A 27,600-nucleotide genomic window follows, 5' to 3' on the forward strand; every position below is an offset into this window, starting at 1 on the left:
TTGCAGTGTGAAGTGAATAACAATACTTTTGTCAACTTGTTGATTCAATATCGCTTGAGTTCATGACTAAGCATCAGCTATCAATATGTATCTTGGATAAGTAATGGCTATTAGATTTACATATTGTTATAACTGGGATCATTCCTCTTCTCAAAAGACCGAATAGCCAAGTATCTTGTGACGTAGGGTCTTCCTACGAATGTAGGTTTCAGATATCAAGGCTAAGGATAGTGACACTGAGAATAGTGATTCAAAACTACTAAGGTATATCTCTTAGTAGAACAGAGGATTCCAGGTAAAACCCAGTAGATTAAAGTAGGGAATACAAGAGGTAACTACTGTGTTCAAATAGTCCCTTTGGTGCGCATAGACTAAGCTAAGAATAGTAAGCATAGAGTACATATCAAGAAAGAAGCTAAGAGTGTTCATATGGTGCATGTTGATAGTTGCTAACACAATAAGAGATCTTGGTGATAAGGAAAGTGAGATATTAGAATGTAATCTGTCTCTATATAGTAGTGACAGTAAGAGACCATTGTCCAGAAGTGGGAGAATAAATGGGGGTGTACCTTGATTGTAACACATACAGGGCTCAGTCGACTCTCATGATGATATTTTAGAATTGACCAGGCCTATAGTCCTATAAGGATTCAAAGATTCTATTCTATAATCACCAATACTTGTAGCAAGTATTGTTCTTTTGTGCTTTTACTTGCTAACTTTGGTTTGGTTCTGTAGTTGGTATAGTACATGCTTGTTTTTAGTACACCTACTTAGTAATTTTGTTTTTTCAGTAGCATCTTTTGTTTGAATCTAAGTATTAGCATGCTATCTTATTGCTATTCCTAATTACTAACTCTAGTTTTTTCATTCTCTTTCCACTTAGTTTTACTAATTTTTTTTGTCAGCAGCACCTTTTGTTAGAATCTGGGGGTTTGGTGTGGTGTATGCTGCTCAGTGTAGCTGCTACCCTTAGGATCTAGAGGGTTGGGGCAGTGTATTCTACTTAGGGTAGCTTCTGCATTTGGGATTTGGGGGCTTGGTACAGTACATGCTACTTAGTGTAGCTTCTGTCTTTATTTATCTTTTGTTAAGCAAAGCTAAATAGGCACTAAACTAAATTATAAATCAATCTTCTATATTTGTGGAACATTTGATGGCTTTTGCAGCAATTGAGGATTTTGCTTGTCTACTTTTTAGGCATCTTAATTAGTATTTACATCTAAACATTACTGTATCTATTATTACACAAGTAGTTAGCATTGAACAAAAATTTGCTTCAGGTGCATAACTTTATATATAAATGTGTTTTCAGTGATAAGGCTAAGCACAAAGAAGATGTCTTGCCTATGAAAGAAAAAACAAAACAAATTTCTTTGAGAAGTGAGTTTTGAATTATTTATCTTATAAATCATTATTTTTGATACCATAAAAAGCATGTTTATTTTTAAACCATATCTGACTCAAATTTCCTCTAGAACTAAAGTATATAAATTTACGGTGGCCAAGATTATCAAAGAAAGCAATATAGACAAAGAAAAATCTTATGGAGGATGTTCATTCAAGCTCACCTCTACTGATAGAAGGGCTATTATCTAACATATTACTATAGGAAAAGCTCATAATGCTATACAAATCATCTATTATATTAATTCCACTATTACTAGTCATTAAATTAAAATAACCATATCTTCATATAATATCATTATTTTTCCACACTACAAGGAACAAGCCTAAGGCTAAGAAGCAGGGCTTTCTGACACCTCCCTATAGCTTAGTCATATTTCTACATTCTAACTATTTATTGATCTATTGCATATATTGAAGACTTTAATGAACTATATTTATCAATTTCAAATGTTTCACAGATTGAGATTTGATGAAAGAGCCAATGCATTTTCTAATGTCTTTGAGCTTTGAGTGTTTTATGGATGGCAGTTATGAGAAGAAAATTTTTGCACACTACAACATTTTCAAGAGTATCATACATAGCATTGCTTCAAAGTGTTGTCTTTTTAGTGTAAATAATGTGCTCAATTACATCTTTAATTATTGTAGAAACAAAAAAATAGTCAAACCAGATTAGTGTAGGGACACAATCTATATGCAGAATATAAATATATATTACATATTATGTGAATTCTGAAATATTAGACTAGAAAGAGATTCTCATTTCTAGATCTAAATAGCAATAGATGAGCTGTAATCTAAGACCCTTATTCTAGACTAATATATTTTGGTCATTAATGGAGATATCCTTTGCTGCTCACTCATTTAAGGTTAACTGCCCTCTTCCTCCCCTACTCCTCATCTGCCTATAATAGCTTCACTACCACTGATATCAATACTATTAAATTAGCTATCTACAACATGTGGTCCAAAAATATAACTAGATAGGACATTAGTAACATCTTGTCTAAAAGTAAAGTTTTCAACAATTCAATTTATTCAGTAATCTGGACCTTCATCAAGTTTTTCTAGGTAGAGCACCTTAACTTTAAAGTCAATAGAGGCATCCTACTACTGTGCTACATTAGGAGACCTACACTTTTCTTGATTATACTTTAGTACTTTTGTATGATCTTTAGAACTTATAAAAGGTAAATAAGAAACCATGTCTTAGCCAAGATGACTAAGATATTATAAAAGAATGTAAAATAGTATAATTTAATAAGATGTCCAGGTCATCTGCTAATCTTAATCAGTTTAATGACCTGCCAGACTTAGCTGATCTTATTAGACTTGGCCAAGTCTTTTAAGATTTCCTGATGTACAACATATTTGCAGTTAGCCCTACCAATAACTTATTAGTATAAATAAAACTAAAAACCCATCTACCTCCCTCACATATCTTTCTGAACTCAAAGAAAGTGCTACTCTATTACATATTTCCATAGCCTCTGCCTCTTCCCTAATGTTCCACTTTGGAATGGCCCAAAGCACAACTTAAACCTGAGATCCTCTAATGCAAACCAAAGAGAAAGAGGAAAAGCAAAAAGAAATACCATATGTTACAAGTAATATTAGTCACATGGCCCCCCTATCATTTTCCCTTTGTCCTTGCCCTTACCATTTACCAGCTTGTCCTCCTCTACCAATTATCTATTGACTAGATCCTCAGAACCATTCCTGTTCCTCATATCATCCTCCTCTATGCATGTGCATGTACGTTTCCCTTTATAACTTGACCACCACTGTAGTCCCACACCTCTGACTTAGTCTGACTCATGCCACCAATGTGGCTTCCCTTTCTGGTTCTCTTCTGACTATGCTTCCTACACATTGTATTCTTACTGTTGGATCATTCCAATGTTTCTTGGTTTCGTTCCACATTTGACTACCTATCACTAATCCAGCTGTGTTGCCAGTGTACCTATACTATTTCTGTTTCCCCTTTACCCTTACCTACAGTACAGTAACCCAGCCCTTAAACCCTTTCTACTTAGTATAAGTAGGTAGTCAACTTGTACTAGATTCTCTAACTTGAATCTACTCAATCTTCCCTGGAACATACTTCTCTCTGAAGCCTCTTCAGCTTCAGTCTCTAGTATCTTTTCTTAAGTGTTATTTGCGCTTAAGTCTATCTCGATTGACACTCATCATTCAGACAAGACTGTCCTTACCTTGAGCCTGGTGACTTTGAAGACATCCATCTTAGAAGTCACATGACATGCACGCCTGTGATCGCTGCCAACTAGACATCACCAGTCTCACTCGCTATACTGGACCCTTCCGGTTATGTCACAAACATTGGGGGACAATACCCCTCTTAAGGCTCTGCTTAACAGATTTATTTGGGTGCACAACACCATATAATTATTCTTACTATTTATCTATATATACATAATATACCACTTTCTTATTATAAAAATGACTATATCTCTTACAAAGTGAGTTTAAACCTGACAATAAACTATGATATCGAATAATTAGATTAATAGAGTGAAATATAATTTATCTATCACCACTCATGGCTCAAATATACTGGTTATGTAAGTAAGGTAGGAAAGCTATGATAACTCTGATGGCATAAGCCAAAACAGAGGCCTATGTAGAGGATTTGCTGGGCTGAGAAGCTGAAGTAACCATTAGAAAAACAGTAAGAACAGAAGTCATCTTTCAGAACGCACTAACATATATCCATCATGGCTGCCTAGGATATGACAGTCCTCATCTTCAAATAGTCATACCAGATGATGTAGTATTCTGACCACCATCCTACAAAACAACTTACACTTTGGTTCTTTTCTTGGTCTTGGTTTGAGCCTTCTAAGTGGAAGAAAAGGAAGTCTTGAGACTGCTAAGACTCCTTTTCCCTGATGACACTATACAGGAGTGTAGAGGTAGAGCCTTTTAAGTGCCACACTAGGCAAACAACAATCATAATGGAACCACACTCTCTCAAAAAAAGAAACAGACAAAAGCAAATATTCTTCTAGCAACATCAGTGCACCTAGGAACCAGTGCTATATCCAAATGACCAGCTGTCCAAAATGTAATGAAAAAAAAATTGGCATCCTATGTATACAAGAGACACACTTAATAACTGAATACAAAATACAATCAGAGTTCTTATACTTATGTATATTAGGCAACTTGGCAGGAGTTGCTTTTATTCTCAATAAAGAAAGTGACTAACACAATAAGCATAGAACCTATATATAAAAAAGAATCCTTGGACCTAAACAGGTGGCACCCTAACAAGGACCCCAGTGTAGGTTTACAACTCAAAGTGGTGCTATAGGCTCCAAACTGATATCTTTATGCTGTAGGTCATGCACTGCCTAGTCTGCTATACTTGCAGGACAAGTGTGTTCAATCCTAAAGGGGAAGCTAGTGCAGCAAAGGTCTAGAAATAGGCGCTGAAGGTGCCACTTGTTGGCCAATGCGAGGCACAGGAAAGTGGCGGGTGTGCGTATAGCATGGGAACATAGTGGTAGCTGAAAGCCGAAGGCACAGGAAAAACACAGCTGCGAGTGGCTAATACACAAGGTATTCAAATCATAATAGAGATAAAGGATGATAGAAATAGATGTAGAGTGAGACAATAATAGATATGATGTGGGCGGTAGACAGATACTGATTGCCAATAGCTACTAACTGTAGGCTAATGGGAGTTGCTACTGGAACATCCAGAAAACAAACTACAGAATGATATGTACTGCTAGTGTTTAAGTATTGTGCTAAGCGCTGTCATGCAGAACCGAGCCAATGTGCTGCTGAGTTTAGGTATGTAAAGCTATATGTAAATAAGAGTCTATGATGAAATAAAGGTGGTGCAATGTGGAAATGGTTTGATATGTAAATATTAATTATGGAAAATGTACTATTGAGTTGGTTTTGGACTATGGATAGATGTGAAATGTCGGCCGATGAAGTGCGGCTATGTGTACACATGGGAACATTGCGGCCATTGCAGGAAAATAGCAGCCGCTAAGCATGGCTCGCGGGAAAGCTGCACTTCATACAGTAAAGCTATAGGCTGCTGAGGGATACCACAAAAATAGCCACTATGAGGCTGTAAGGACTTCCAATCCTACACCGGAAATCAAAAACCAACATCATGCTCAACAGTGCCAAGGATGCCAAATGGTGGCCCTAATGCTTCAAGATACTCAAGACACTCAAGAATCTAACCAATGGCCCCACCAAACACATTAAGTCCACCAACACTCTTGCAATCAATCTGCATGAATAATTGGAAAACAACTGCAAGCAAACCAATACTAGCAATGAGTAAGTCCAACAAAGACCATATGCTAGTCTCAGAAATAAGAACAGATGTCAGTCAACACACTCACTTCAGCCAGGAAAATCCTATCCACACACAGATTACTACTACCAACAGCACAGTAGGAAACATGCTACAAGCAATAATAACAGCATTGTTCAAATTTAGCATCTCAGTCAGCTAGGTGTGACCTACACAGACATACTCAGAGCAATGGCAATAGTACTATATGAAGTCGACTAAAAGATAGACACCCAGAGCACCATCAAGAAAATACAGACACTGATGGGAGAACCAGCAGCAATACTGGATGAGAAAGTCGAAGATTTAGAAAAGATGATGATGTCACAAAAGACAGTGATGGAACAAATGACAACAGAGATAAGCAAACACTTAAATGCATCAGCACTAAAGATAGTGCAGGTGGTTGAGAGAGCCAACACAACCATCTAAGTCCAAACACAAAGCAATGAAATGGCAGCAGGCAAGAATGAACAACAACCAAAGTCATATGCAGCAGCCACCAAGGAAGGTGTCTCAACCATGCTAACCAAAATTCTAGCCTATAGTGAAGCCCAGGCACACCAAATTCTAATTGAAAGATAGTTACTCAACTTCATCAACATCCTCACCAACCCAATGGAGGCACAGTCAGTTGCAAAAGCAAACATTCATCAGGGAAAACTGTTTTGCGCTAGAGAGCTTTATAGATAGGATTCAAAATGGCACTTTAACAGCTTTAGGAACTCTTGGGATTTCATCAGAAAAGTTCCCACAGTCAAGGTTTCTTGAATCATCCACTTTCAAGCATTTTGCTTATAACTCATTAGGATCTTAACCTATTGATATCATAAGACCATGGATGGACTTCCCTTGACAATGGCTATAACTTTGATTTTCATTGGAAAATGTTCCCACAGTCAAGTAAGCAAAATGTGAAAATTCACCAAGTCTTGTAATGTGGCTTTGTTTGGCACAGCTTATATAAGCAAAAGTGCGGTCAACCACAAGTCTTTTCCCATCTTTTCCTTCCTTTTCCTCCTCCTCATTCTCCTTCTACTCAATAATTTTCGCATTTTTGAGTATTTGGTAAGTCTTTTTCTCTTTTTCCCTCTCTGACACACTCCTTCTAGCTCCTTATTTTTGCATTTTTGCCTTTTTTGTGGTTAGTAGTTTATGTGTTGTAGTAGTTCCTTGAAATATAATTTGAAATTTTCGCATTTTTTAGACTTTGAGAGCTATTGTCATATCCTGCGTTCCAGACCTGGACCAATCATGCAATCATCTCGGGACTTCCGGATCCGGTCAGCTCCTATCTTCCATGCCTTTTCCCTTTAGTATTTCTCTTATTGGTTAGTATGCTTTATTTTCCATCCCTTATTCATTTCCATCTTCATTTTACTAAGTTCCGATAGACTAGTGATAGTCGTCCCACATGCTCTGTCCATAGCCTTGCACTGCACTGGCTGTTTCTCCGTTATGTCCTCAGTAGTATATAAACCCTGTACAATCCTTGTAGTTCCTCAGTTCGAATATTATCTTAGATTCTGCTCATTCCCTCCTCCGTCTGACTTGAAGTCTCTTCTCGTCATCTCCGACAGTCTTAGGATCGACTCCTATAGACATATCACCTCCACCTCTACCTTAGGTAGTCCTCTGCTGTTTCTTTTCTAGTTCGGACATCGTCCAGATTAGTCTTATCACTTGTTCCCGAACGTCTGCCAGAATTCCTGCGCATCGGACTCCGGACTCCGGACATCATCCATTAGCCCTCAGAAGTTAGGGGCACGTACTCGGGTAAGGGGCGCAGTGCACAAGCTGAAGCCAAGCCCTTCGGATCCGAACCATTGAGCACATTCTTAACAGCTATGTATAATGTATAACAGCTTTAGCAACTTTAACAGCTTTAGAGAATTCACCCTACTATAGCAGCTTTAGGGAGCTCTATAGGGCTCTATAGTAGGCACTATTTTATAGATGCTATGATTACTTTGGATATTATTATGATTATATAGAGCTATATAGAGCTATATAGCAGAACAGTTTTTCCTGATGTTGTGGTAGAAACAATGAGAAAGGAAAAGAGATAAGCACCCTGGAAAATCTCAATTTCATATCAGCAAGATGTTTGCCCCACAGTGAAGTCTTATACTAACTTGACTCAATGAAATCTGCAGCATGGTTCAATACACCAGCAAACCACAGCAAATTCCTTAACAGCTTCAGCATAGAGGTGAGAGAAAGAGTGTACCACATCATAGTGGAGAATGTACCAATTAACTTCATTGCTAAAGCAACCAGCCACACTAGCAGACATCACACAAAAAGCAGGATTAAAGCCAAAAATGATAGTGAAAGCAAGATATATCAAACCAATCAGCAGACACAGTCCAGAACAATACATGGCCCATGCAATCCTCACCTTCAATACAAAAGAAGGCACCAAGCAGGCGATAAAGTTCGGTCTATCAGTTATGGGTAAAAAGGTATATGCAAGGAAGATGGTTGCTGAACCCACCAGATACCTCAAATGCTATTTTTTTGATGACATGCACATGGCAGCAGAATGCACAAAGGAAAATGACACCTACAGAACATATGGCAGCAACCATTGTACTGCCACATGCACAGAGAAGTATCTGAGCAAATTCTGCTGTGCAAACTGCAAGGTTCAAGGCACACTGCATGGAGTAGGAATTGTCCAACCTTCAAGCAGAAGTGCCAAACATACATGAACTGCAATGAGGAAGCTAAATATTGTTTTTATGTTACAGATAACCCACTAACATGGGAGAAGATCTCAAACCTAGACAAAGAGTGACACAATCAAGACAACACTCAGAATAGCAGATCACAACAACCTCAGAAGAACACCAACCAACACTATCTACCACTGAAGGACAGGGAAGGAGAATGGCACTCGTTTAGCTACAAAGTCTACTCCTGCATAAGGTTGAAGTTCTGATAATGACAAGCAAAATGTATAATAAAAAAACATTTGACACAAGATAGATGATACACTAGGTAATTTTTGAATTATCTCAGGATAATGTTGGGTGATTGAGATAGAAAAAATATTGACATTCCTCACAATGTCTTCAGAATGTTTTCCAAGGAGACATTGTCTTTTTCCCCCAGTGTAATATGCTCCAATAACATCTTTTGCTCTGCTTGACTGGAACCAGCCATCATTCAATATAGCATAGAATACCAGATCAGGCCCATAATTTCCTAATAATAACCATTATAGACCTACAACCCAAGTGCACTATAACCATCCTAAAGCACAACTACTGAGACATTGATTGGAACAAGTTCAGAATAGCCCTATCAGAGAAGCTCAATGTCATTCCCCCCAGCTGAGCTGACAATCCATGTACAGTTTGAACAAGTGCTGACAGTGCTAATGAAAAGTATAACAGAAACAGTAGAGGTCAAAGTACTCAAAACAAAACTGTTGCCATATGCAAAGCGCTGGTGGTCCAAAGCACTAGAAATGGAGAGAAATCTAGTACACTGACTGGGACAGAAAGCAAGAAAACTCTAGGTGAGAAAAGACAACCTGGTACATGAAAAATACAGGATAGTGTGGAACCAATTCTCAGAGAACATCAAACATGCCAAGGTAGATGATCTCACTGGAACGAATGGATGGATATGCTAACACCCTTAGGAATGTGGACATTCTATAAGTATGTAGCCAGTGACCCAGCAGACCGGGTACATACAACAATAAAAACGCTAAGAGATCTAGCAGCTGACAACAATCACAACAGAACAACCCAAGACAATGCCCACATGAGTGAGTTGCTTTATAATATCTTTTTCAGAGCACTGGTTGAAAACAACTTCATCAACCCAAATCACAAATATGGACCCCCAATATGCAAATTCCACCTAATTAGGCTGCCATATATCCCCAGGTGTGGCAAGCTAAGTAGGCATGAATACACCAAGTGCCTACACTGCCAGTAAATAGCTGAATAATGTTGAATATCTATACTTCGGCAAAACACATGTATTGTGCCTCTTCCATATGCAACCAATGATTTCCAATTTAGAAGCTTATGTACTCACTGCTCAGGAACATCCACACCTCTTGTGCTCGCTGTTGTCAGCAACGAGCTCACTTCTAAACCTAAATAATGTCTAAAAAAGCTAGTTTTCTCTCTCAAAAATTCAAGAAAATCATTCATTGCTTGTAGATATAAGGGCTAGACAAAACAGCAAGTAACGAAGGTATAGTATATCTATGTCAGAAATTTCCTATTCGGGATTCATGGCCTTGCAATGGGTTGCAAGGATCTAATGACGAGCCTAGGATCCAATGTGTTACAATAAAAGAGCATTATGTTATAATTTATGTCACAAGCTGGTTGCAATCATGCCTTTCAATGAAAGTTTCAACCCAATTAGTAATATTAGCTGTCGGCTGCAAGTCGGCTTGCAACAATTAAAGCTGATTTCATTGTAGGTTGCGATTGAGATCCCAAGGCTTCCTAACTTTGTCTCAATAAATATTGTTCAGTTTGAAGTCAATTTGAACATCATTGAAACCAACAAAATCAGATTACAATGAGCACTAATCTGACTGCATACTACTAATACACTGCAACAGTAGTTCTAGTTCCTTCTCTGAGTTCGTGTTTCTCACTGCTCTGCTGACAATGATATAGCCACTAGCCCACCCCTCTTTCCTCTTCCACAGCCCCGTCGACCAGAGGATGAAGCTGTTGGTGGCAGCATTTCCACACTGTCAGGTACATCAGGAACTGGAGGGGTTTCATCAGCTGTGAGCACAACTGGAGCAGCAGGGGTTACAGTGGCAGTCACAGTAGTCTCGACAGCAGGGGTGATGGCTGGTGCTAGTGCAGTGAGGGGAAAGGCAGGTGGTGCAGCCAGAGCGAGTGTCGGCAAACTGGGGGGAACTGGAGAAACATAGTGATCATCAGTAGTTGGAGAGTCTGATTCTGGATCTTCACGCCCTGCATTGGCGAGGGCCAAGCGCATTAGATTGGATGTCAAATCCTCGCCTTCAGCATCTGAAGTCGCGATATTGGAAGATGATGTTGACTGCCAGACATGGCGATCAATTTGTCAGTGGATCGACAGAATGCATGGCTCTTGCCAAAGTGTCACCCACAACTGTTTGTAGGCTGTGAACATTGCCGCATACAGTAGACGAGACTTTGCGCCAACTCTGTCTTTGGTGAACGAAGTGTCGGAGGACAGAATGAAGATTAACTAAAGAAATGTTAGATACTGTGAATTGATTGTAGCGAAGGCTTAAAGAACTCACTGCGACCCAACCCCAGGCAAGAAGACCAGGGGTGCATGAGGTGATGCCCCATTTTCGAGTGTTGCACTTGGCATGAGGCCATCCAGCAATATCTAGCGAATTTTTTCCAAACATTATGATCCTGATTGCCTAGGTGAATTTGGACCAGACAGCATAAGAATAGATTCAGACAGTGATAAATAAAACAAGTACCTTTGCGAGTGGCTCCCAATTTCCAAAAACCGTGGACATCGTAGGGTCCCTTTCCTGCCTCGTAAAAAGGACGGGTGGGAACTTCAACGATGTTAAACGACCACCTGGACCAGTCGTACAGAGCATCTTCTGGATTTCAGGGATTGTGTCTCGATTTGTAAAACCAATGTCAAAGTACGACAGATCAAGACTGAAAATTTGACCTGCCATCACCCTTAACTTGCTGATTTCGCTCGAGCGACCACCTTGAAGTTGTTGTTCTAGCTGCAGTACATATTAATAATCATTGTTAGGTCACACAACATAATAGACTGACGTACCAACAATTGAAAATGCGAAGTCGGTACAAACCGATGGAGATGGTCTGGAAGAAGTGAGTATAGTTCAGTCACGAGACCGAGCTCTTCGGCACTTTTGCTGGCATAGCAACTCCCGGATATGATTGCAGGTGGAGGGTTCGACACAGGGAGTTTGAGGATATGATGCTCAGGTGGGAACATCTCCACAACAATTCCATACTTGCAGGAAAAGGTTGAGAGCTCTACATCGAAAATTTTCAGCTCATCTGGAACTTGAGTGCTTGAACACCGGCATTGATTAGACAACAAAGTCTTGTTCTTCTTGCCCAGAGTACGGTTATCGTTCTTGAGTGCCTGGTTTTCCAACTGCAAGCGCCGAACAATCTTAAGACATGAGAATCAGTATATTGAATAGTTGCAAGCATGACATGACTACAATACCTCAATGTCCCCATGCGACTGTTGCCTGCAGCTGTTGGAGACTGCTTCAGATGACTAACGACTAGCAGTTGATGAGAGCCCTGCTGTAATAGATGGAGAGTCCAAATCGTCGAAGTCCAATTCAGACGCATCAGATTGAATGACGTGACAGGGAGCCTGCTGGGGCATAATGTCAATGAGAGAGATACCTGCAGTGGGTTGAAAGACTCAGTGTCATAAAAAATATGATGGGGCAGACAACTTATAGGTGCGGCAGTCGATGGGCAATGTCGGAACAAAAGGAACACATGGTCGTACATGAGGTAGCTTGATATTGCAGTATAGCACTGATAATCAAACAAATTAGCCTCGTGGCTTGATGGGAGGCAGAGAAAACGATGCAACTTACCTGTAAACATGGCGACATGAGTCATAGCTGCATCATGTTTATGTCGAGAGGTTGTAGCTGCCGTTCCGTGATCCTCGAAGTATCGTCAAACTGAGTCTTGTCAATGTAACAATTACAGTTACAGTGTCAATGAATGGCGAAGTTGGTTGAATCTAGGTTGGAAGACCGATTGAAACCAATGGACTTGGCAAAAATGTCAGCATATTATTACATAATCATCTGTCATTGACAATGTGGCACTCAGCATGTGGTATAGTGCATGTGGAGAGCTGTAATTAAGTGCAATGACACATCTAGAAGTCCTCTTCCAATGAGTGAGGTTTGATCGCGTGACTGACATTCACCTTTGAGTAGTCTGACACATGCTTTTCAAAGAAGTTGCCTTGCTCGAATCCTCGATGGCGACAGCCTGAGGATGGTGTGGACGACATTTGAGGTGGCTAAAGAGCAAGCAGGCAAATCAGTGTGCATACCCTCATCACGGTTGATGCACTCATTGAAGAACATAAGGCCAGGTAGTCTCCATGGTGTCAAAGAGGTATTCAGGGTGGGTGGAATCCTTGATGTAAGTGTCGATGGGGAGCAAGTGGGTTTGGAAGCGACGGTGGGCTCAGAAAGTTGAGGGATACCATCAATCCAGACTTGTTGCGGCGTTGGACCAGTGGTTGTGCTGTCCTGGGTGCCTAAGTGACAGATTCGAGGCTACCCACTATGGAGAGCCAACAACCAATATTGTATGAATCTTCCAGGTCGTCAGCTACAGAGAGCCAATGACCAATACGAGCTCACACCCATTGTGCCTTCAACACAAATCAAAGGAGCGCTACGCGCTCCTTCAGTGGCCTCAGGCTGCATCCTAATAATCACAGCAGATAGAGATCACAAATTTCAAGATAAGCTACATTCTTTGAGCAAGATTTCGACAAAAAGTAAAAGTACAATCTACTACACAACATAAAAGTACAGAATATGTAAATCAATCATCAATAGGATCAGTCAGCCCTCTAAGTACTTCTGTATATACTACATTGGTTGTATTTGAGCCTTCTTCATGCTCAGGAAAGATAGCAAACACCCTGTCTGGGTGGGTGCAGCGAGATAAAGCCACATAGAGTTGTCCATGGCTGAAGACAGGAGTCTGCAAATTAAGGCCAACCCACTTGACACTTTGACCTTGCACCTTGTTGAATGTCATAGTGAATGCAAGATGAACAGGAAACTGGCGACACTTGAGAGGGATTGGGTTCTCTTCAGAACTGGATTCCATAGTGATGCGAGGGATTAGGACTGTGTTCTCATTGACCTGCTGATCTTCATCATCTCCATCCCTAAGAACACGGCACCTAAGGACACGGGTGGTCCAAGACAGGAGGATCATGTGAGTTCCATTATAGAGTCCCTACAAGGGGTTCAAATTGCACAAAAGCATCAGAGGAACACCTGCTTTGACCTCCAATTTGTGCAAAGGGAAGCCTGATGGGGCAAGGGTATGAAGGAACTCTGGTCAAATGTAATTGTATTCTCTCTCCGTGACTGAGTCCACGCTGGTGAATACTGCTTTTTCTCCAGGGAATGATTCCAGGATAGTGACATTGATTTCATCCACATCAGTATTCTTTGCAGAAAGAATGGTGCGATCCAGGAAGTATGAATCATTTAAGGGAGGACGATCAGGGAGCAGAATTCTTGAGTATAGGGCATTGATGAGAGACTGGAGATCATTGTTGGGACACTGCATACGGGCAGGGAGGGTCACAGTTCCATCTTCAGTTGTGCCCCTACCAGCTCCAATCTCAAGAAGCCACCTTGCAAAATCATCAGAAGCGGGATCTTGACTAAGACACATATTTCTCTTGAGATGGAATATATAAAGCCTTGACCAAATGCGAGATCTGCAAAAGGTAGCACCCACTATCTGCTCCCTGGATCCATGAGGCACCACCAGCAGGGTCTGTCTAAAGTCTCCTCCAAAGAGCATGGCTATTCCTCCAAAATCAGCATCAACATTCAGAAGATCACGTAATATGCGGTCAAGGCATTCCAGGATGTGGCGGTGTAACATCAGAATTTCATCACAAATGATTAGGGAGGTGGCCTTGAGAAGCTCATGAAGAATGTCTCCTTTCTTTATGTTGCAAGAGCTGTCTTCGTGAATGGGAATAGGGATCTTGAATTGCGAATGAGCTGTACATCCACCTGGCAGGAGGAGAGAAGTGATTCCGGAGGAAGCCACACATAGGACGATCTTGCCTTCAACATGGAGTTTTGAAGCAATGAGCTTGCAGAGATATGTCTTGCCACATCCACCTGCACTGTGGACAAAGTATGAATGTCCTGGTCTGTGTTCATCCCGATGCATTGTATCATTCACCACCGCATCAAAGACCACCCGCTGCTCTTCTTTGAGAGAAAGAACTCCTCTATCCACCACCTGCTGAAGCTCTTCTTGGTTGTACTGGAGCTGTTTAGCAATCAACGGGTTACCTTCCATGGCCCCCCATCTTGCTGCCATTTGAGAGACAGGCATGTGGGGAATGGCATCCAAAGACTTTCCATTTTTGCGAAGCACTCCATCGATGAGATAGAGACCATAGTCATAGACCTCCTCCTCAGTAGCATCTGGCATGTTAAATGGCATGCAAGTGAGACAATGGTGCAGATCATCACAGAGATTGTCCTTGAAGCAGTTCCAAAGGTCATCAGGGTTTGTAGGGTTGCAGAAGAGGAGGATGATGGCAAATAGATTTCATGTATGGTATCCAGTGCACATATGAGAGGCATCCCGCAAGCACTGAATCCATTCATTATTATCATCTAGCAGACCCCTGAGCTGACATGCGTCCTTGAAAGTCTCACAGACAACATTATCGACAGTCCACAGGTGTTCATAGGAGGTAGCACCTTTGAAAAAACACATTAAGTTTGATTCATACAAATCATCGCAGAAATCATACCTTTCACTATGGTCAAAAGCAATCTCAGATAAAATCTCTCTCCAGAGCTGGGGGCAGCAGAATATATCCTTCCAATTGCAACTCCACGCTGATGTATCTTCTAAGCAACTTTTTGCCACACAAACTTTGAGGGGAAATCTTGGTAGAGGAGATCACGGGCTCCAGCTGCCACCATGTTTTCATCAGCATTGGCTTTGAACCATCCAGTGAGGTGAGTCTCCTTTGCTGCTGCACGCTCGACAACATCCTTGGGATTATCCTCAGGATCATAGACAACCATGTGTTCACCTGGGAGGTGGACTGGCAAGTGGTAGACAGCAGGCCATTCAAGGTGCATCTCATTTTCCATGATGCGCTATGCAGCCTCAATTGAGCTAATATATCTAGAGTCAAGATATGATTTGACCTCATCCACTGGTCCTTTCATCTCCAAAGTCGCACGGTCATGTCCTTTGTAGATATACTTATGAATATACTTGACAGATTTGATTGAAGCGCAGACTTCCAAATTGATGTGGCAGTGGGAAGATTATATCTTCGACCATCTGTGCCCTGCTGAAAGTGAATGTGTGCACAAACTTCTGTGTGCTGCTCTGGAGGCTTCTCGCTCATAACTTGATAGGCCTGCTTATAAAGAGCCGCATATGGATGACTCTGATAGATCATATCATGGAGCTCTCTGAGAATATGTCAATCAAGGCCCTCATTTCCTGGTCAGTTGGTGCGAATGTCGGTGGCATGTTCGGGATCATAAATGTAGATTTGAGCATATGAAGGCTGAATACCTTCAGGGGGAATCAGGCTGCCCATAAGGTGGTGAAGAGATCCATGGATACAAAATGCATTTGGGCCAGAGCCTTGAAGGGCCCTATCCTCGATGGTGACGCCTACGGATGTGAATCAATAGATTGGCAACTTCCTCTGGACTCTAGTCTGATCTCTTCTGGTCTCTCAGTAGCCTCTAGAAGCGGCCCACTTCATGCCCATCTCAACAGATTCCTCTGCTCCTGGCGATGTTGTTCCTCTTCTACCTGTTGACCTGCTCGCTGAATATCCTGAGCCTGTCTATCAGCCCGCTCAGCTTCCTGCTGCTGCAATTGCAGCAGAATCTGCTGTTGCTCAGCTTCCTGCTGCTGTAAATGTAGCTGGATCTGCTGTTGATGAAAAGCCTCCTCTGCTTGTCTCTACAGCAGATTATTTCTAATGCGCTCATTTTCCATTTGCTGTTCTTGTAAATGATCTCGAAACTGAACATTAAATTGATGGTGATCAGGTTCAAGTGGTATTAGTTATATGATTATTCACCTCTACAGTACGCATTTCTATATCTTCTATATGTCTAACCTTGCCATTACACTTACGGTATCATTCCATACACTTTGCTACCTATTTACATGACTTCCTGATCTCCCTAGGACGTCCCTAGGTCGAGTTATTACTTACCCTTTGATTGTGGCTTGTCTGTTTACATATGTTTACCATACGTCGCCCATATCCCAGAGTCCAGTGCTTCCTGCCTCTTTGGCAACTTACTCTGGACTCTAGGTACTGTACAACTTCACTATAGCATTCAATAGATTGGCAACTTACTCTGGACTCTAGTCTGATCTCTTCTGGTCTCTCAGTAGCCTCTAGAAGCAGCCCACTTCACTCTCATCTTAACAAGTGGTGCATGTAAAGGTGGGGCAGGATCATGTGCAAAGTAGTGGAGGGGATTGTCAATGTTGTGTGGACCAACTGCGCCCTCATAATGAATAGCACCATATACAGGAGGAGCAGGTGGAACAGGTGGAACAGGTGGAACAGGTTCATCAGGAATGTGAGGCACCTGTGGAGGCTGCATCCCAGCTGCCATGAGCACACCTTGCACCTGCTGTCTTATCTCATCTCTGTCTTGTTGCTGACGATGAGCACATTAATGGCATCTGTCATTTTGAGCAGCATTCATTCGCTCATTCAAGTGTGCATTGTAATCAATTGGAAGAACATGATGAGCACGCTGCACCTGTGCAATTGCATTTCGTGGCAAGCCAGGATATTGCCCGACTGGTAGTGGCTCATATGCAAAGTGAGGGGGGGTTGCCAAGCAAAAGGTCGTGGAACAGGTCCTGCTTGTGGTACATTAGCTGGCATGAAATTTGACTGTGGTGCGGGAGGCAGAGGCCTGTCTTGATTATCATGGGCAGCACGGCGACGATTGTGCCTAGTAGGAGAAGTCATTTGAAGTCGATTGAGCCTGTCATGCTCGCGTTGGGAGTGTCGATCATGTTCGGGAGTGATTTGTTCATTATTTCTAATGTGCAGAATATGAGCATTATGCACCTTGCACATAGCAAATACATATAGTCAGCAACTCACAGAATAGGTAGATATCCATCCATGGTTTGTTAATTCAAACGGTTGTTTAGCGAGTGCAAAATTTTGCCTGAACTGATGAATAAGTCATTTCTATCATTGTTGATAAGAAATAACATCCACAAAAAGTGTATCACACTTTATTACACTTGGCTGCAGGGAAAGGCAATTTAATTCGAGAATTCTATTCAAAAGCAGCAGCCAAGTTGTGTAACCAAATGTGTAATCAAATTTCTATTATTGCTTTTGTTATTCTCGATGCCTTTCCCATATAGTAGGAAAAGTGTGTTGTTTGTCCGTTGTGTTCCCGTGGCACAGTAGCGTGAGGATTACTGTCCACTATATCATGTTTGGCAGTATTTTTGGACTTCGTAGAAATTTCACTCAATTTGTTCATTCACACTGGAAGTTCTTACTTAGTCTTAGTCTTACTCTTGCGAGTGCACGCGAGAAAACCACACGAGTTTCCCAAAAACAGGTTTAAGCAAGGTAAGCGAAATACGCGAAAGCCACACGAGCACCCGAGCATTTCCGAAAACCGTCATACTTTACTTCTTAGATTGTGCAAATCTTCTAGATTGCCACACCGTCGTGAGTGCCCAATGCCCTTGCCAGCTGAAACAGGATGGCTGGAGACAGCGGCCAAATTCGCCAGGAGGGTCCAGGACTGTTTCGTTCTGTGCAGTCTGGGTGAACAAAATAAGGGGGGGAGGGAGATGATGCTTACGCCCCTGCAACAACAGCACAGACACAGAACATGACAGAGGAGTGTACAGCTGGCAAAAAACTGTTCCACCTCTCAAATAGTTGTCACAACCTTTTGGGCAAAGGTAGGAATCGAAACACTTGTTGAAATGCGTGAGGATTAATGACCGTTGGCAGTCAGCCTCTGAATCGTAGTGGCAGTAATGGGCCGTCGCTGAGAGGTCTTCCAGTTGTTGCTTTTTCTCCTCTGGAGTCCGAGCTGGTCCTTTGTCATTGCAGCAGGTGAGAGGGAATGTGGTGCACAGGATCATGTTCATTGTTGAAGGGGAAGCTAATAACTCGCCGCTTTAGTGTAGGACAATGCAGTCAAACAAAGGTCAAGGTGAACAAATCAGTCACAACTAACCTACTAACCAGCCGTAGTACTATTAGTACGAATTTCCTTTATGTGAAGGAACATATCTGTATCGAGAGTGTCAACAACCAAAGCCTCATTGGGTCTGCTACTGTCTTCCACCAATACACAACCACGGATGATGGATTGCACCGAAAAGAATTCCGCGGAGACTCGATGCTTTGCCTTAACTCACCAGAAGTCAAAATCTTTGTCCTTCCATGGATGAGCACCAACAGGTTGATCATATGGGAGAGTGAGCACGATAGGGTATTGGACATCTCTGACCATGCAGGTGAAGGCCATCAATAATTGTGTGAAGATAATGCTAGCTTCTGTCTGCAGGATGACGAAATCATATCGAGGCAATCCGTGAAACATTGGACTGCATTGGAGAATACATGCCAGTCAATGAGTGATTCATAGTTGACTTTAAGAAATTGGTACTCAGTGATCTGTTAATGATTCCGATAAGTTACTAATAATGTGCTTTGCAATGTTGACACACCGTGTCATCAGCAGCGAGTTGGATTCATCTCCCATTGGGAAATGGTATATTGTTGGCATTGAATGCATGGTTCAAAAATTCATTCAGCTTGATCTGAAATCGAATGAAGGCCGGATTGCCTGTCTTACTGGCTTTGACATCTGCAAATGACTGCATTGCCTGCGGTGAGCCAAGACTGAAATGTAGCCCATCTGTCGTCGGTTCAGTCTCTGAATCAATCTCAGGCAGATCTGACTCAAGTAGGCTGAGATTTTGCGCATCGAGACAGCTCAACTTGCCACAAATGTATTCTGCGATAAGGCTGTCATGGTTATATCAGAGAACCTTCGAATTCCATCAGCACTTAATTCATATCTTAATATACACTGTTGTAATAGTAATGCTTACCTGCTCAGTGAAGTTCTTGAAGTTTGTACGATCCTGATAAGCATCCTTCAGTGGGCCATGCATTGTTTCATTTGGTTTTGTGTTATAGTTTTGGGTGACACCTTTTGCCTCAATATCATCGAAGAGATGTACAGAAAGATGTTTCTTCGGGAAATTCCACGACTTGTCAATTAAGTCTAATGTGTCTTCAATGTATTTCTGAAGCATATGTGTTGAATTCCACATAGCTATGAATACAACAGAGCAGAAGATAAGCCTCTGAATCCTGATCTTGACGAAATACATTATGAGCTGCAAAGACAATAAGCTGAAAAGGCCGCCATCGTTAAAGTGGAGTTTGTCGTTTGAGAGAGCCCGATGAACATCAGTATTCTCCATGGTATCAAATGAATTCTAAGTATGATAATTTACAAATTAATAGAGTCAGAAACAAAACAAAGACTTACATCAACATCACGAAGGCTCTCGGAGCTCAGTATTTGTTCTCGCGCTTCCAAGGTTGTAGACTCTCGGGCCTGAACACGTAATGCCTTCGCACCTGCAGATGTGCGAAGAGGATAGATATTAGATGTCTTATAAAGCTCATCATGAGGCACAAGACATATAGGGCAAGGGAATTTTCCCATCAGACCATGAATCAATGCCATCACAGACCTGTAAGAGTGTCAAAGATGTTATTGAGGGAGCATTGATATTGACACAAACTGTTCTTCGTAGTCTGCAGAGAGTATGAGTATGATCGGATTTAAGATACAAATGATGTCATCCCAGCATTTAACGGCAGATCCAAACTTCAACAGTGGTGCGAGGCAGGCAAGGATCTTCAGAAATGATTGATGCCATACTGCATTTTTGAAGTTGACATATACTGGCTTTCCGGAGTGCTTCTTGTCCTCCTTCACCTGTCAAAGTATTGTTAGTTGATAATATTCAGTCATTGAGTGAAGGACAGAATTAACAATTGGTAGCCATCCCACTACATGTCCACCACCCAAGCCTTCTCCATTACAAATGGCAACAGGAAGGTTAGCGCACCGAGCAACGACAGGATAACCTTTTGCCCGGCCAAATGACAACAATTTGGCTTTATCCGCATAAAGAATGAAGGCGAGAGGCTTGGCATCTGATGGTATTTTTGACTATAACAATGCTACATTAATACATGGCGCAGACCTGTAAAACAATAGTATCGCATACTTGATACTCCCAGAATGCGTTGGCAGTCCAAGGCTCGTGAATGAACTGAACAAACTTGTCACCGTTAAACTTCGAAAGCCATTCAGCATCAAAGACAAAATGCGGACCAACTTGGGGATCCTGAAGGAGATCCACAGCCCAGTCCCATATCGAGCGATGGAATAGTTGAAATGTCTTATTATCACCTTGAAATGGCATAACTACCTCTTCCTTTACAAACTGTTATCGCAAAAGCCTTAGATTAGTTTTACACTTGGAGAAATTGAATACAGACAGGTGTCAATTTAAACGAAGCTGTGTCCCATGTATCTCATACATCTTTGTGATTCCGAAGTGTGAACTGTTCAGACTTGGTGCGACGAATGAGGTCGAAAAGCCGGTCTGTCTGCTGGTGAGTGAGTGCTGCTTCGAGGACAAGCTCTGCAACTTCACAGTCGATCTGAGTTCGGAATGGGTACCATGGCTCAGGTTCAACCGGTGGAACTACTGTGGGGGCGCCAAGACCACGTCCATAATCCTCGAACTGAAAAACCTGTGTTTGGCACTGACTATTGGGATGATACTGCACTTGGATGTCATCCTCCTCAAACTGGGGTCAAGGTGATGCCGTTCTAGATTCGGGTGGTGGAGAACCTGAAAGGAACATTGTGAGCTGAACGGATGGGGAAAGCGGAGAGAATGAATGTACTATTCATCTGTCCGATGTCGGGATCATTAGGATAGTCTATGTGACCATTGATATTGAAGGCATCGTCACCAACAAACTGTTAGTTATATGATCGTTCACCTCTACAGTACGCATTTCTATGTCTTTTATGTGTCTAACCTTGCCATTGCACGTATGGTATCATTCCTTACACTTTGCTACCTATTTACATGACTTCCTGATCTCCCTAGGACGTCCCTAGGTCAAGTTATTACTTACCTTTGGATTGTGGCTTGTCTGTTTACATATGTTTACCATACGTCGCCCATATCCCAGAGTCCAGTGCTTCCTGCCTCTTTGGCAACTTACTCTGGACTCTAGGTACTGTACAACTTCACTATAGCATTCAATAGATTGGCAACTTACTCTGGACTCTAGTCTGATCTCTTCTGGTCCCTCAGTAGCCTCTAGAAGCGGCCCACTTCACTCTCATCTTAACACAAACACAGGTCCAGACCCTATTTGCACATTATGTTCTCTCTCTATGAATTGATTTAAATTGATTCAGATGCAACATCAATTGACAGATTGATATCATGTTGTACCTCGGCGAATCCCTCTAGCAAGTTCAACATCCTCTCTCCTCTATTCAGATCGCTTTCAGCATGCATTTTCGTGTGTCCGGAGACCTTGTCAATGGTAGGATGTGCCACAAATTGAACACAGGCAATACTGATCTGCAGGCATATGATGATGAAAGTTGTGGTGTTCTGTCATAATACTGATGCATCAGTATTAGATTCAGACTTCAAGATGATACTGACATACCAGTAAGATGTAACAAAACAATTGGGGGGCGCAGTTGATAGAGGGAGGAAGTGTTGACTGGATCGGACAGTGCCCCAGTGCACGCTGCAGAAGACGTATTGATTCAAAAGTACATAATCAGTGTCAATGAGGTTGTGACCTGGTATCAATAATGTGACTCACCTTGAATAATCCAACTTTCGCTATCAATATCGCAACCTCAGTAGAAATATCCCTATTGAGTATCAATAATGGAACATTGGTACAAAATCTCAACTCAGTATCAATATGGTTGGTACCGAGACTCAAAGGTACCCTATTGCAACTGACTTAGGAAATTTCCGATATAGAGCTAGACGGTACTGTTGAGTTGGGGCTCATTGTCACCAGTGTCAAACACTGATGGCCACAATTGGCAATGTATGCTTGCGAGAGGGAGCCACCTGGGATTGAGTATCTGGAGTTGCAGAGGATGTCGGAGATGAACCATCATCATTCGAAGGGATGGAAGACTGAGTGCTTGCAGTTGCTATTGTGTTCTCGAGCTCTCCTTCCTCGCCCTCATTTCCATTTGCTCCTCAGTTCCTATTGTGCAGTGGAGCCTGAAAGCATTCCTCTTCCCACTCTTCAAATTCAGCATCAGTGAGCTTGCGAAATCTAGTGGCACCAGAGTCCCATGCAGACTTTAGGACAGATATTTCAGTCCGCGAATTGAGGTCCCCAGGGCAGCAGAATTTGGCAAGTGGCCAGTTTTCAACAATGATGTGATGCTTCATAATGATGTGGTGGTCAAAGTTGTGATAATACATGTGAGAAACTCTCTCAGGAGTGGCAGCCAGTTCTTCTCAAAATTCAGACAAATACATCACCAGAACCACTAAAAAAATGTATGAAGTTTCTTGAAAATTAGCTCCCCAGTAGTTTTCTTGATGTCGAGAGTCTCTTGCAAGTAGGTTTTAGCCACACCTGTATATTGATTGTTAGTTATATCACATAGACGAAGCCATAAGCCTTACCTTGAACGCCAGCAATGGCAAACACCTCTATCTTAGAGCAATGTCCATAGCACTAACTTTGAAACATGCATCAAAAAAGTCTGTAGCACGCGAGGTTTGAAATACATGTGGTGGTTTAAGTGGTCAGCAGTGGAGTGTGTTGTGATGAAAATGATCTCAACCACAGTGCGGGTATTCAGGGCACGAGCCCGTCAATAGAATTTTGCATCAGAGCACATATTCCTGGATAAGCAACAGAAACAAAATCCCTCATGGTCAATGCAGATGGAACACTCATGGCTTTCATATGCCCATCCATGCCTGACGCTATGAGAAAAACCCTGTTCCTAAAACTCTAGGTCTGTTTCAATGGTGTCAATGTCTTTAGGAACAAAATGGGCGACCCAGAGGAGGATGAGTCAGAATGTCCTTTCTCAACCATGCTTTTTTTTTGGTGAAATCACTGTGGACTCACAGTAAGTTGTTATATATGGATGCCTTACATGTACTAATTTTTTCTTTAAATTGTAGGGTGTGGTATGTTACATGCTAAATTCTTTGTCTCATATCATTCTGACTATTTTAACCTTAGAAGAGCATTCCCAGTAGAATACCAAGTTCCAGTAGAACTGGTAGAATTACTCCCAGGCAAAGTCGACTCACCTGTGGTGCCTTTTCTATCTCTTGTTCTAAACATTAACATCTCTACACTGGCTCACAGAGATGACAAAGATTTGACACTATGTTTGGTTCTACCTATTGGAGAATTTGTTGGGGGAGGTTGGTGCTTGCTGAGCAGGGTCTGGTCATTGAAGCCATGAACAGTGACTTATTGGCTTTCTGTTCCAGTGATACAACTCATTTCAATCTTAAATACTTAGGAGAGAGTGTGTCTCTAGTCTTTTATATTAACAGAGTGTTCCTAAAGTGGAAAGAGAGTCAAAATGGATGAGTTGATCATCCTTCCTTCCTTTAATGTTATGCCAATAGATTGCTACTTTACCTTTTTGCCTTTTGATTTAAATGTATATATAAATGTCTACTTTATGCTTACTTTACAGATTCACTTGTATTTGATTTATATATGATTTAATATATAAGATTGACTTTGTGATAATGGAGTGGACTCAACTTGGTCTTTCTTGGAACAACTCAATTCTTACATAACCTATGAATAAGTTAATTTAAATATTATGGGATGTAAATTTTGGCGCTTAACCTTAACCAAAAGCAAAAAAGGCTCCAGCTAAAAAAGCCTCATCAAAACCAATTTCCACTTCCAGTACTTTCACTGCTTCTCAGGCCAAGGAGTTGAAAAAGCTTCTGAAAGCGAAGAATGCTGCAGAATTAGCTCAAGAACAGGAGAAAAAAAGGTGAGTTGATTTTGTAATGAAAACATACCACTAAATATGTTTTGATAGTTACCAGACAGTGTACAGCTGCTATGCTCCAGGAAGAGGAGATGGAAAGTGAGAAGGAATCTGATATTTCTGAATATGATAATGTTTCTCCACCGCCTTCTGAGCCTAGTAATCACTCACACACCAGAACTAGTCCTCCATCCTTGATAGGTGTACTATACAACTTCACTATACCATTTAATAGATTGGAAACTTACTCTGGACTCTAGTTTGATCTCTTCTAGTCTCTCAGTAGCCTCTAGAAGCGGCCCACTTCATTCTCATCTCAACAAAGCAATCACTCGACATTCAGGAGGGGGATCTGAAGACTTGGTGTCAGGAGGAGATTGAGTATTTCGCACATCTGGGCAAAGAGACTGAGTGGGATGTTTACATGATGACAAATGTGGAACTCCTACTGAAGCTGAGAGACACAGAGTACTTATTCTTTTTTCTCATGCTGCCAAGTAACTAACTATTATCTTAGATATCAAGCACAGTCTGCATCTGCATGATTTCGGAATGAGGATCAGGCTTGTAGACAAGCACTTGGTCGATGGAGCCTTTGATATAGCGAAGGAGGTGTTTGACAGCCTGCCAGTGGGCGATGCCTGAGTTTGAGTTGAATCTGGCAAGGACACCAACAGTGTAGACAATGTCAGGTCGAGTGGTGGTGGCTAGATACATCAGAGTGCCAACAGCAGCAAGATAGGGCACACCATGCATGGATGATGCCTCCTCATCAGATTGAGGCGTTTGGGATCGAGATAGGCGAAGATTGGGCTCATAAGCTGTTGAGATGGGAATGAAGTGGGCCGCTTCTAGAGGCTACTGAGAGACTAGAAGAGATCAAACTAGAGTCCAGAGTAAGTTGCCAAAGAGGCAGGAGGAAGCACTGGACTCTGGGATATGGGCGACATATGGTAAACAAATGTAAACAGACAAGTCACAATCCAAAGGTAAGTAATAACTCAACCTAGGGATGTCCTAGGGAGATCAGGAAGTCATGTAAATAGGTAGCAAAGTGTAAGGAATGATACCATACATGCAATGGCAAGATTAGACACATAAAAGACATAGAAATGCGTATTGTAGAGGTGAATGATCATATAACTAACACATAGTTCCAGTACTACTATGTGGAGATAATGCAGCACTCACACATTGCCCAGTCATCTTATGGTGTCAATCGATGGAACACATTTTGTTAACAAGACTCTTCTCAAGACCTCCAAAGAGCAAGATCATGGTGATCATTCAGACAGAGAGTGTGCGGAGAAGCTGGATGGAGTCTATTGCCACATTCACAATCTATGTTGGGACGAGATGGAATCCCTCTGATGAATTACCATTATGAAAGACTATATGCGCCCTTCCATTGGTCTGTTCAGCAAATCTCGGCTTCCTCATATGTCCATCACTTCCATCTGTGCTGCAATGATCCGATAGCAGACTTAGTCAAGATTTTCAACATATCTCCAAAAGATCGCCAACTTGAAGAACAACATTGATCCTGTACCACTTTTGCTACTTGTGGAGTTGACATTTTGTGATTTGGAACCGCACAAGAAATGTTTAACAGTATCATAGGTGCCATAGTTGGTGAGATAAAATTTTGCTGATTTAAAATTATCGTTTCTAACATTCATCCCAGGTCATTGTAATGCTTATGAACGTCGACAGGTATTGCATTGTGATGTCAGCGATGGCAACTCCATGTTCCTGGTGCATAATATCTTTGCCGAATCTGCTATTCCTTCACATCCTGAAAAAGCATGTGAAGGGTGGATGATCTGCTGCAGACTGTACAGATCTTGCAGGAGAGGAGCACCTACCACACACCATAAGTCACTAGTGTTCTGACCTTTGATCTCAATACTGATATGACGACAGTGGACACTTCCCTTTGAGTCCAACCAATTGATCATTGGGGAACCCATACAGTTCCATCATGACCTACAGTCTTACTTCTGGTTGGCCTACCTCATTACCTGCAACTGTGCAGGTCCATTCAACATGTGTTGGGACTGGGATGGGGAAATGTCGCTTTTTAACCTGTCCAAATCTATTAAACCTTCAGACATCAAACACATGGCTGAGAATCCAGGAGTCATCAGGAAAATGCACAGTTGCTATTATAGCTCCTAGTAGCAACTATGAGCTATAATAGCTGCAATACCATCTATACTATTTATGAACAAGTTCCTTCTATAGTAGCTATAATAGCAGCAGCATTTTGCAAAAAATCTTACTATGGAAAGCTCTAGCCTTCAGCAGCTATTATGACAGCACAGCACTATAATGAATACATTATTTTTATAAAAATCACTTGTTCATTATAGCTACTAATAACTACTAGCAGCTACAATGGCCAACTTAGATCATCAAAAAAAAAATGCAAACTTGATAAGCTAATAGATTTTACAAACATGCTTATTGAATGTACTATTAAAACCTTTCTGCCAAAAAGAATCAGCTAGAGCTAATGATCAATAAATAACAATATACTTGAGAGTGTCCTTCATGTCCATCTTCATCAGCTTGTAGAAAGAGGGTGTATCACATTGGAATTCAGAAAGCAAAGATTTGTAGCTAGAGAACCTTTCAAAATAGGACGTCGACTTAAAACATGCCTCACACAACAACAACACATTTTCTTATCTCACCACTGCTTGTGTGCATTCAGACAATATATATCTTACCCCATGGAAAATATTGTATTACATTGACCAACAAAAATAGTACTGAAATGTGTGTTTTACTGTTCAAAACCCTAGTTTTAGACAATTTGAAATTTGTATTGCACATTGCACGACAACAATGAATCGGAGAGACATGAAACTGTTCAGGATGTATAGATAACAGTTGTAACTATTCAGAACATGTGTTATAGTTGCATGAA

At 41.5% G+C, this 27,600-nt stretch overlaps 4 protein-coding genes across 4 annotated transcripts; 2 read left to right on the forward strand and 2 right to left on the reverse strand.

Annotated features, from left to right (window-relative positions):
- Window positions 1–10,381: 10,381 nt before the first annotated feature.
- F5147DRAFT_651154 (uncharacterized protein) lies at window positions 10,382–12,130 on the reverse strand (the record flags this gene model as incomplete). Its single annotated transcript, XM_041433516.1, has 6 exons — window positions 10,382–10,804; window positions 10,871–10,975; window positions 11,031–11,159; window positions 11,223–11,486; window positions 11,543–11,905; window positions 12,107–12,130. 6 exons carry the CDS (start codon window positions 12,128–12,130, stop codon window positions 10,382–10,384), a joined length of 1,308 nt encoding a protein of 435 aa, XP_041295110.1.
- A 6,820-nt stretch (window positions 12,131–18,950) lies between these two features.
- On the reverse strand, window positions 18,951–21,601 carry F5147DRAFT_744680 (uncharacterized protein; the record flags this gene model as incomplete). Its single annotated transcript, XM_041439699.1, has 12 exons — window positions 18,951–19,097; window positions 19,160–19,213; window positions 19,405–19,567; window positions 19,631–19,797; window positions 19,877–19,960; window positions 20,017–20,046; window positions 20,100–20,307; window positions 20,359–20,555; window positions 20,613–20,768; window positions 20,827–20,960; window positions 21,211–21,439; window positions 21,584–21,601. The coding sequence occupies 12 exons, from the start codon at window positions 21,599–21,601 to the stop codon at window positions 18,951–18,953; spliced, it is 1,587 nt and encodes a 528-aa protein (XP_041295111.1).
- A 2,299-nt stretch (window positions 21,602–23,900) lies between these two features.
- F5147DRAFT_541833 (uncharacterized protein) lies at window positions 23,901–24,089 on the forward strand (the record flags this gene model as incomplete). The annotated part of the gene is made up of 1 exon (XM_041430251.1): window positions 23,901–24,089. A coding segment is annotated over one exon (189 nt), but the record flags the coding sequence as incomplete, so codon positions are not given.
- Window positions 24,090–26,360: 2,271 nt separating this feature from the next.
- F5147DRAFT_572877 (uncharacterized protein) lies at window positions 26,361–26,846 on the forward strand (the record flags this gene model as incomplete). The annotated part of the gene is made up of 2 exons (XM_041431118.1): window positions 26,361–26,552; window positions 26,592–26,846. Coding segments are annotated over 2 exons (447 nt in total), but the record flags the coding sequence as incomplete, so codon positions are not given.
- Between the last annotated feature and the right edge of the window lie 754 nt (window positions 26,847–27,600).

The sequence above is a fragment of the Suillus discolor genome (assembly GCF_016758755.1).
Source record: "Suillus discolor strain FC423 chromosome Unknown F5147scaffold_16, whole genome shotgun sequence".
Taxonomy (NCBI): Eukaryota; Fungi; Basidiomycota; class Agaricomycetes; order Boletales; family Suillaceae; genus Suillus; species Suillus discolor.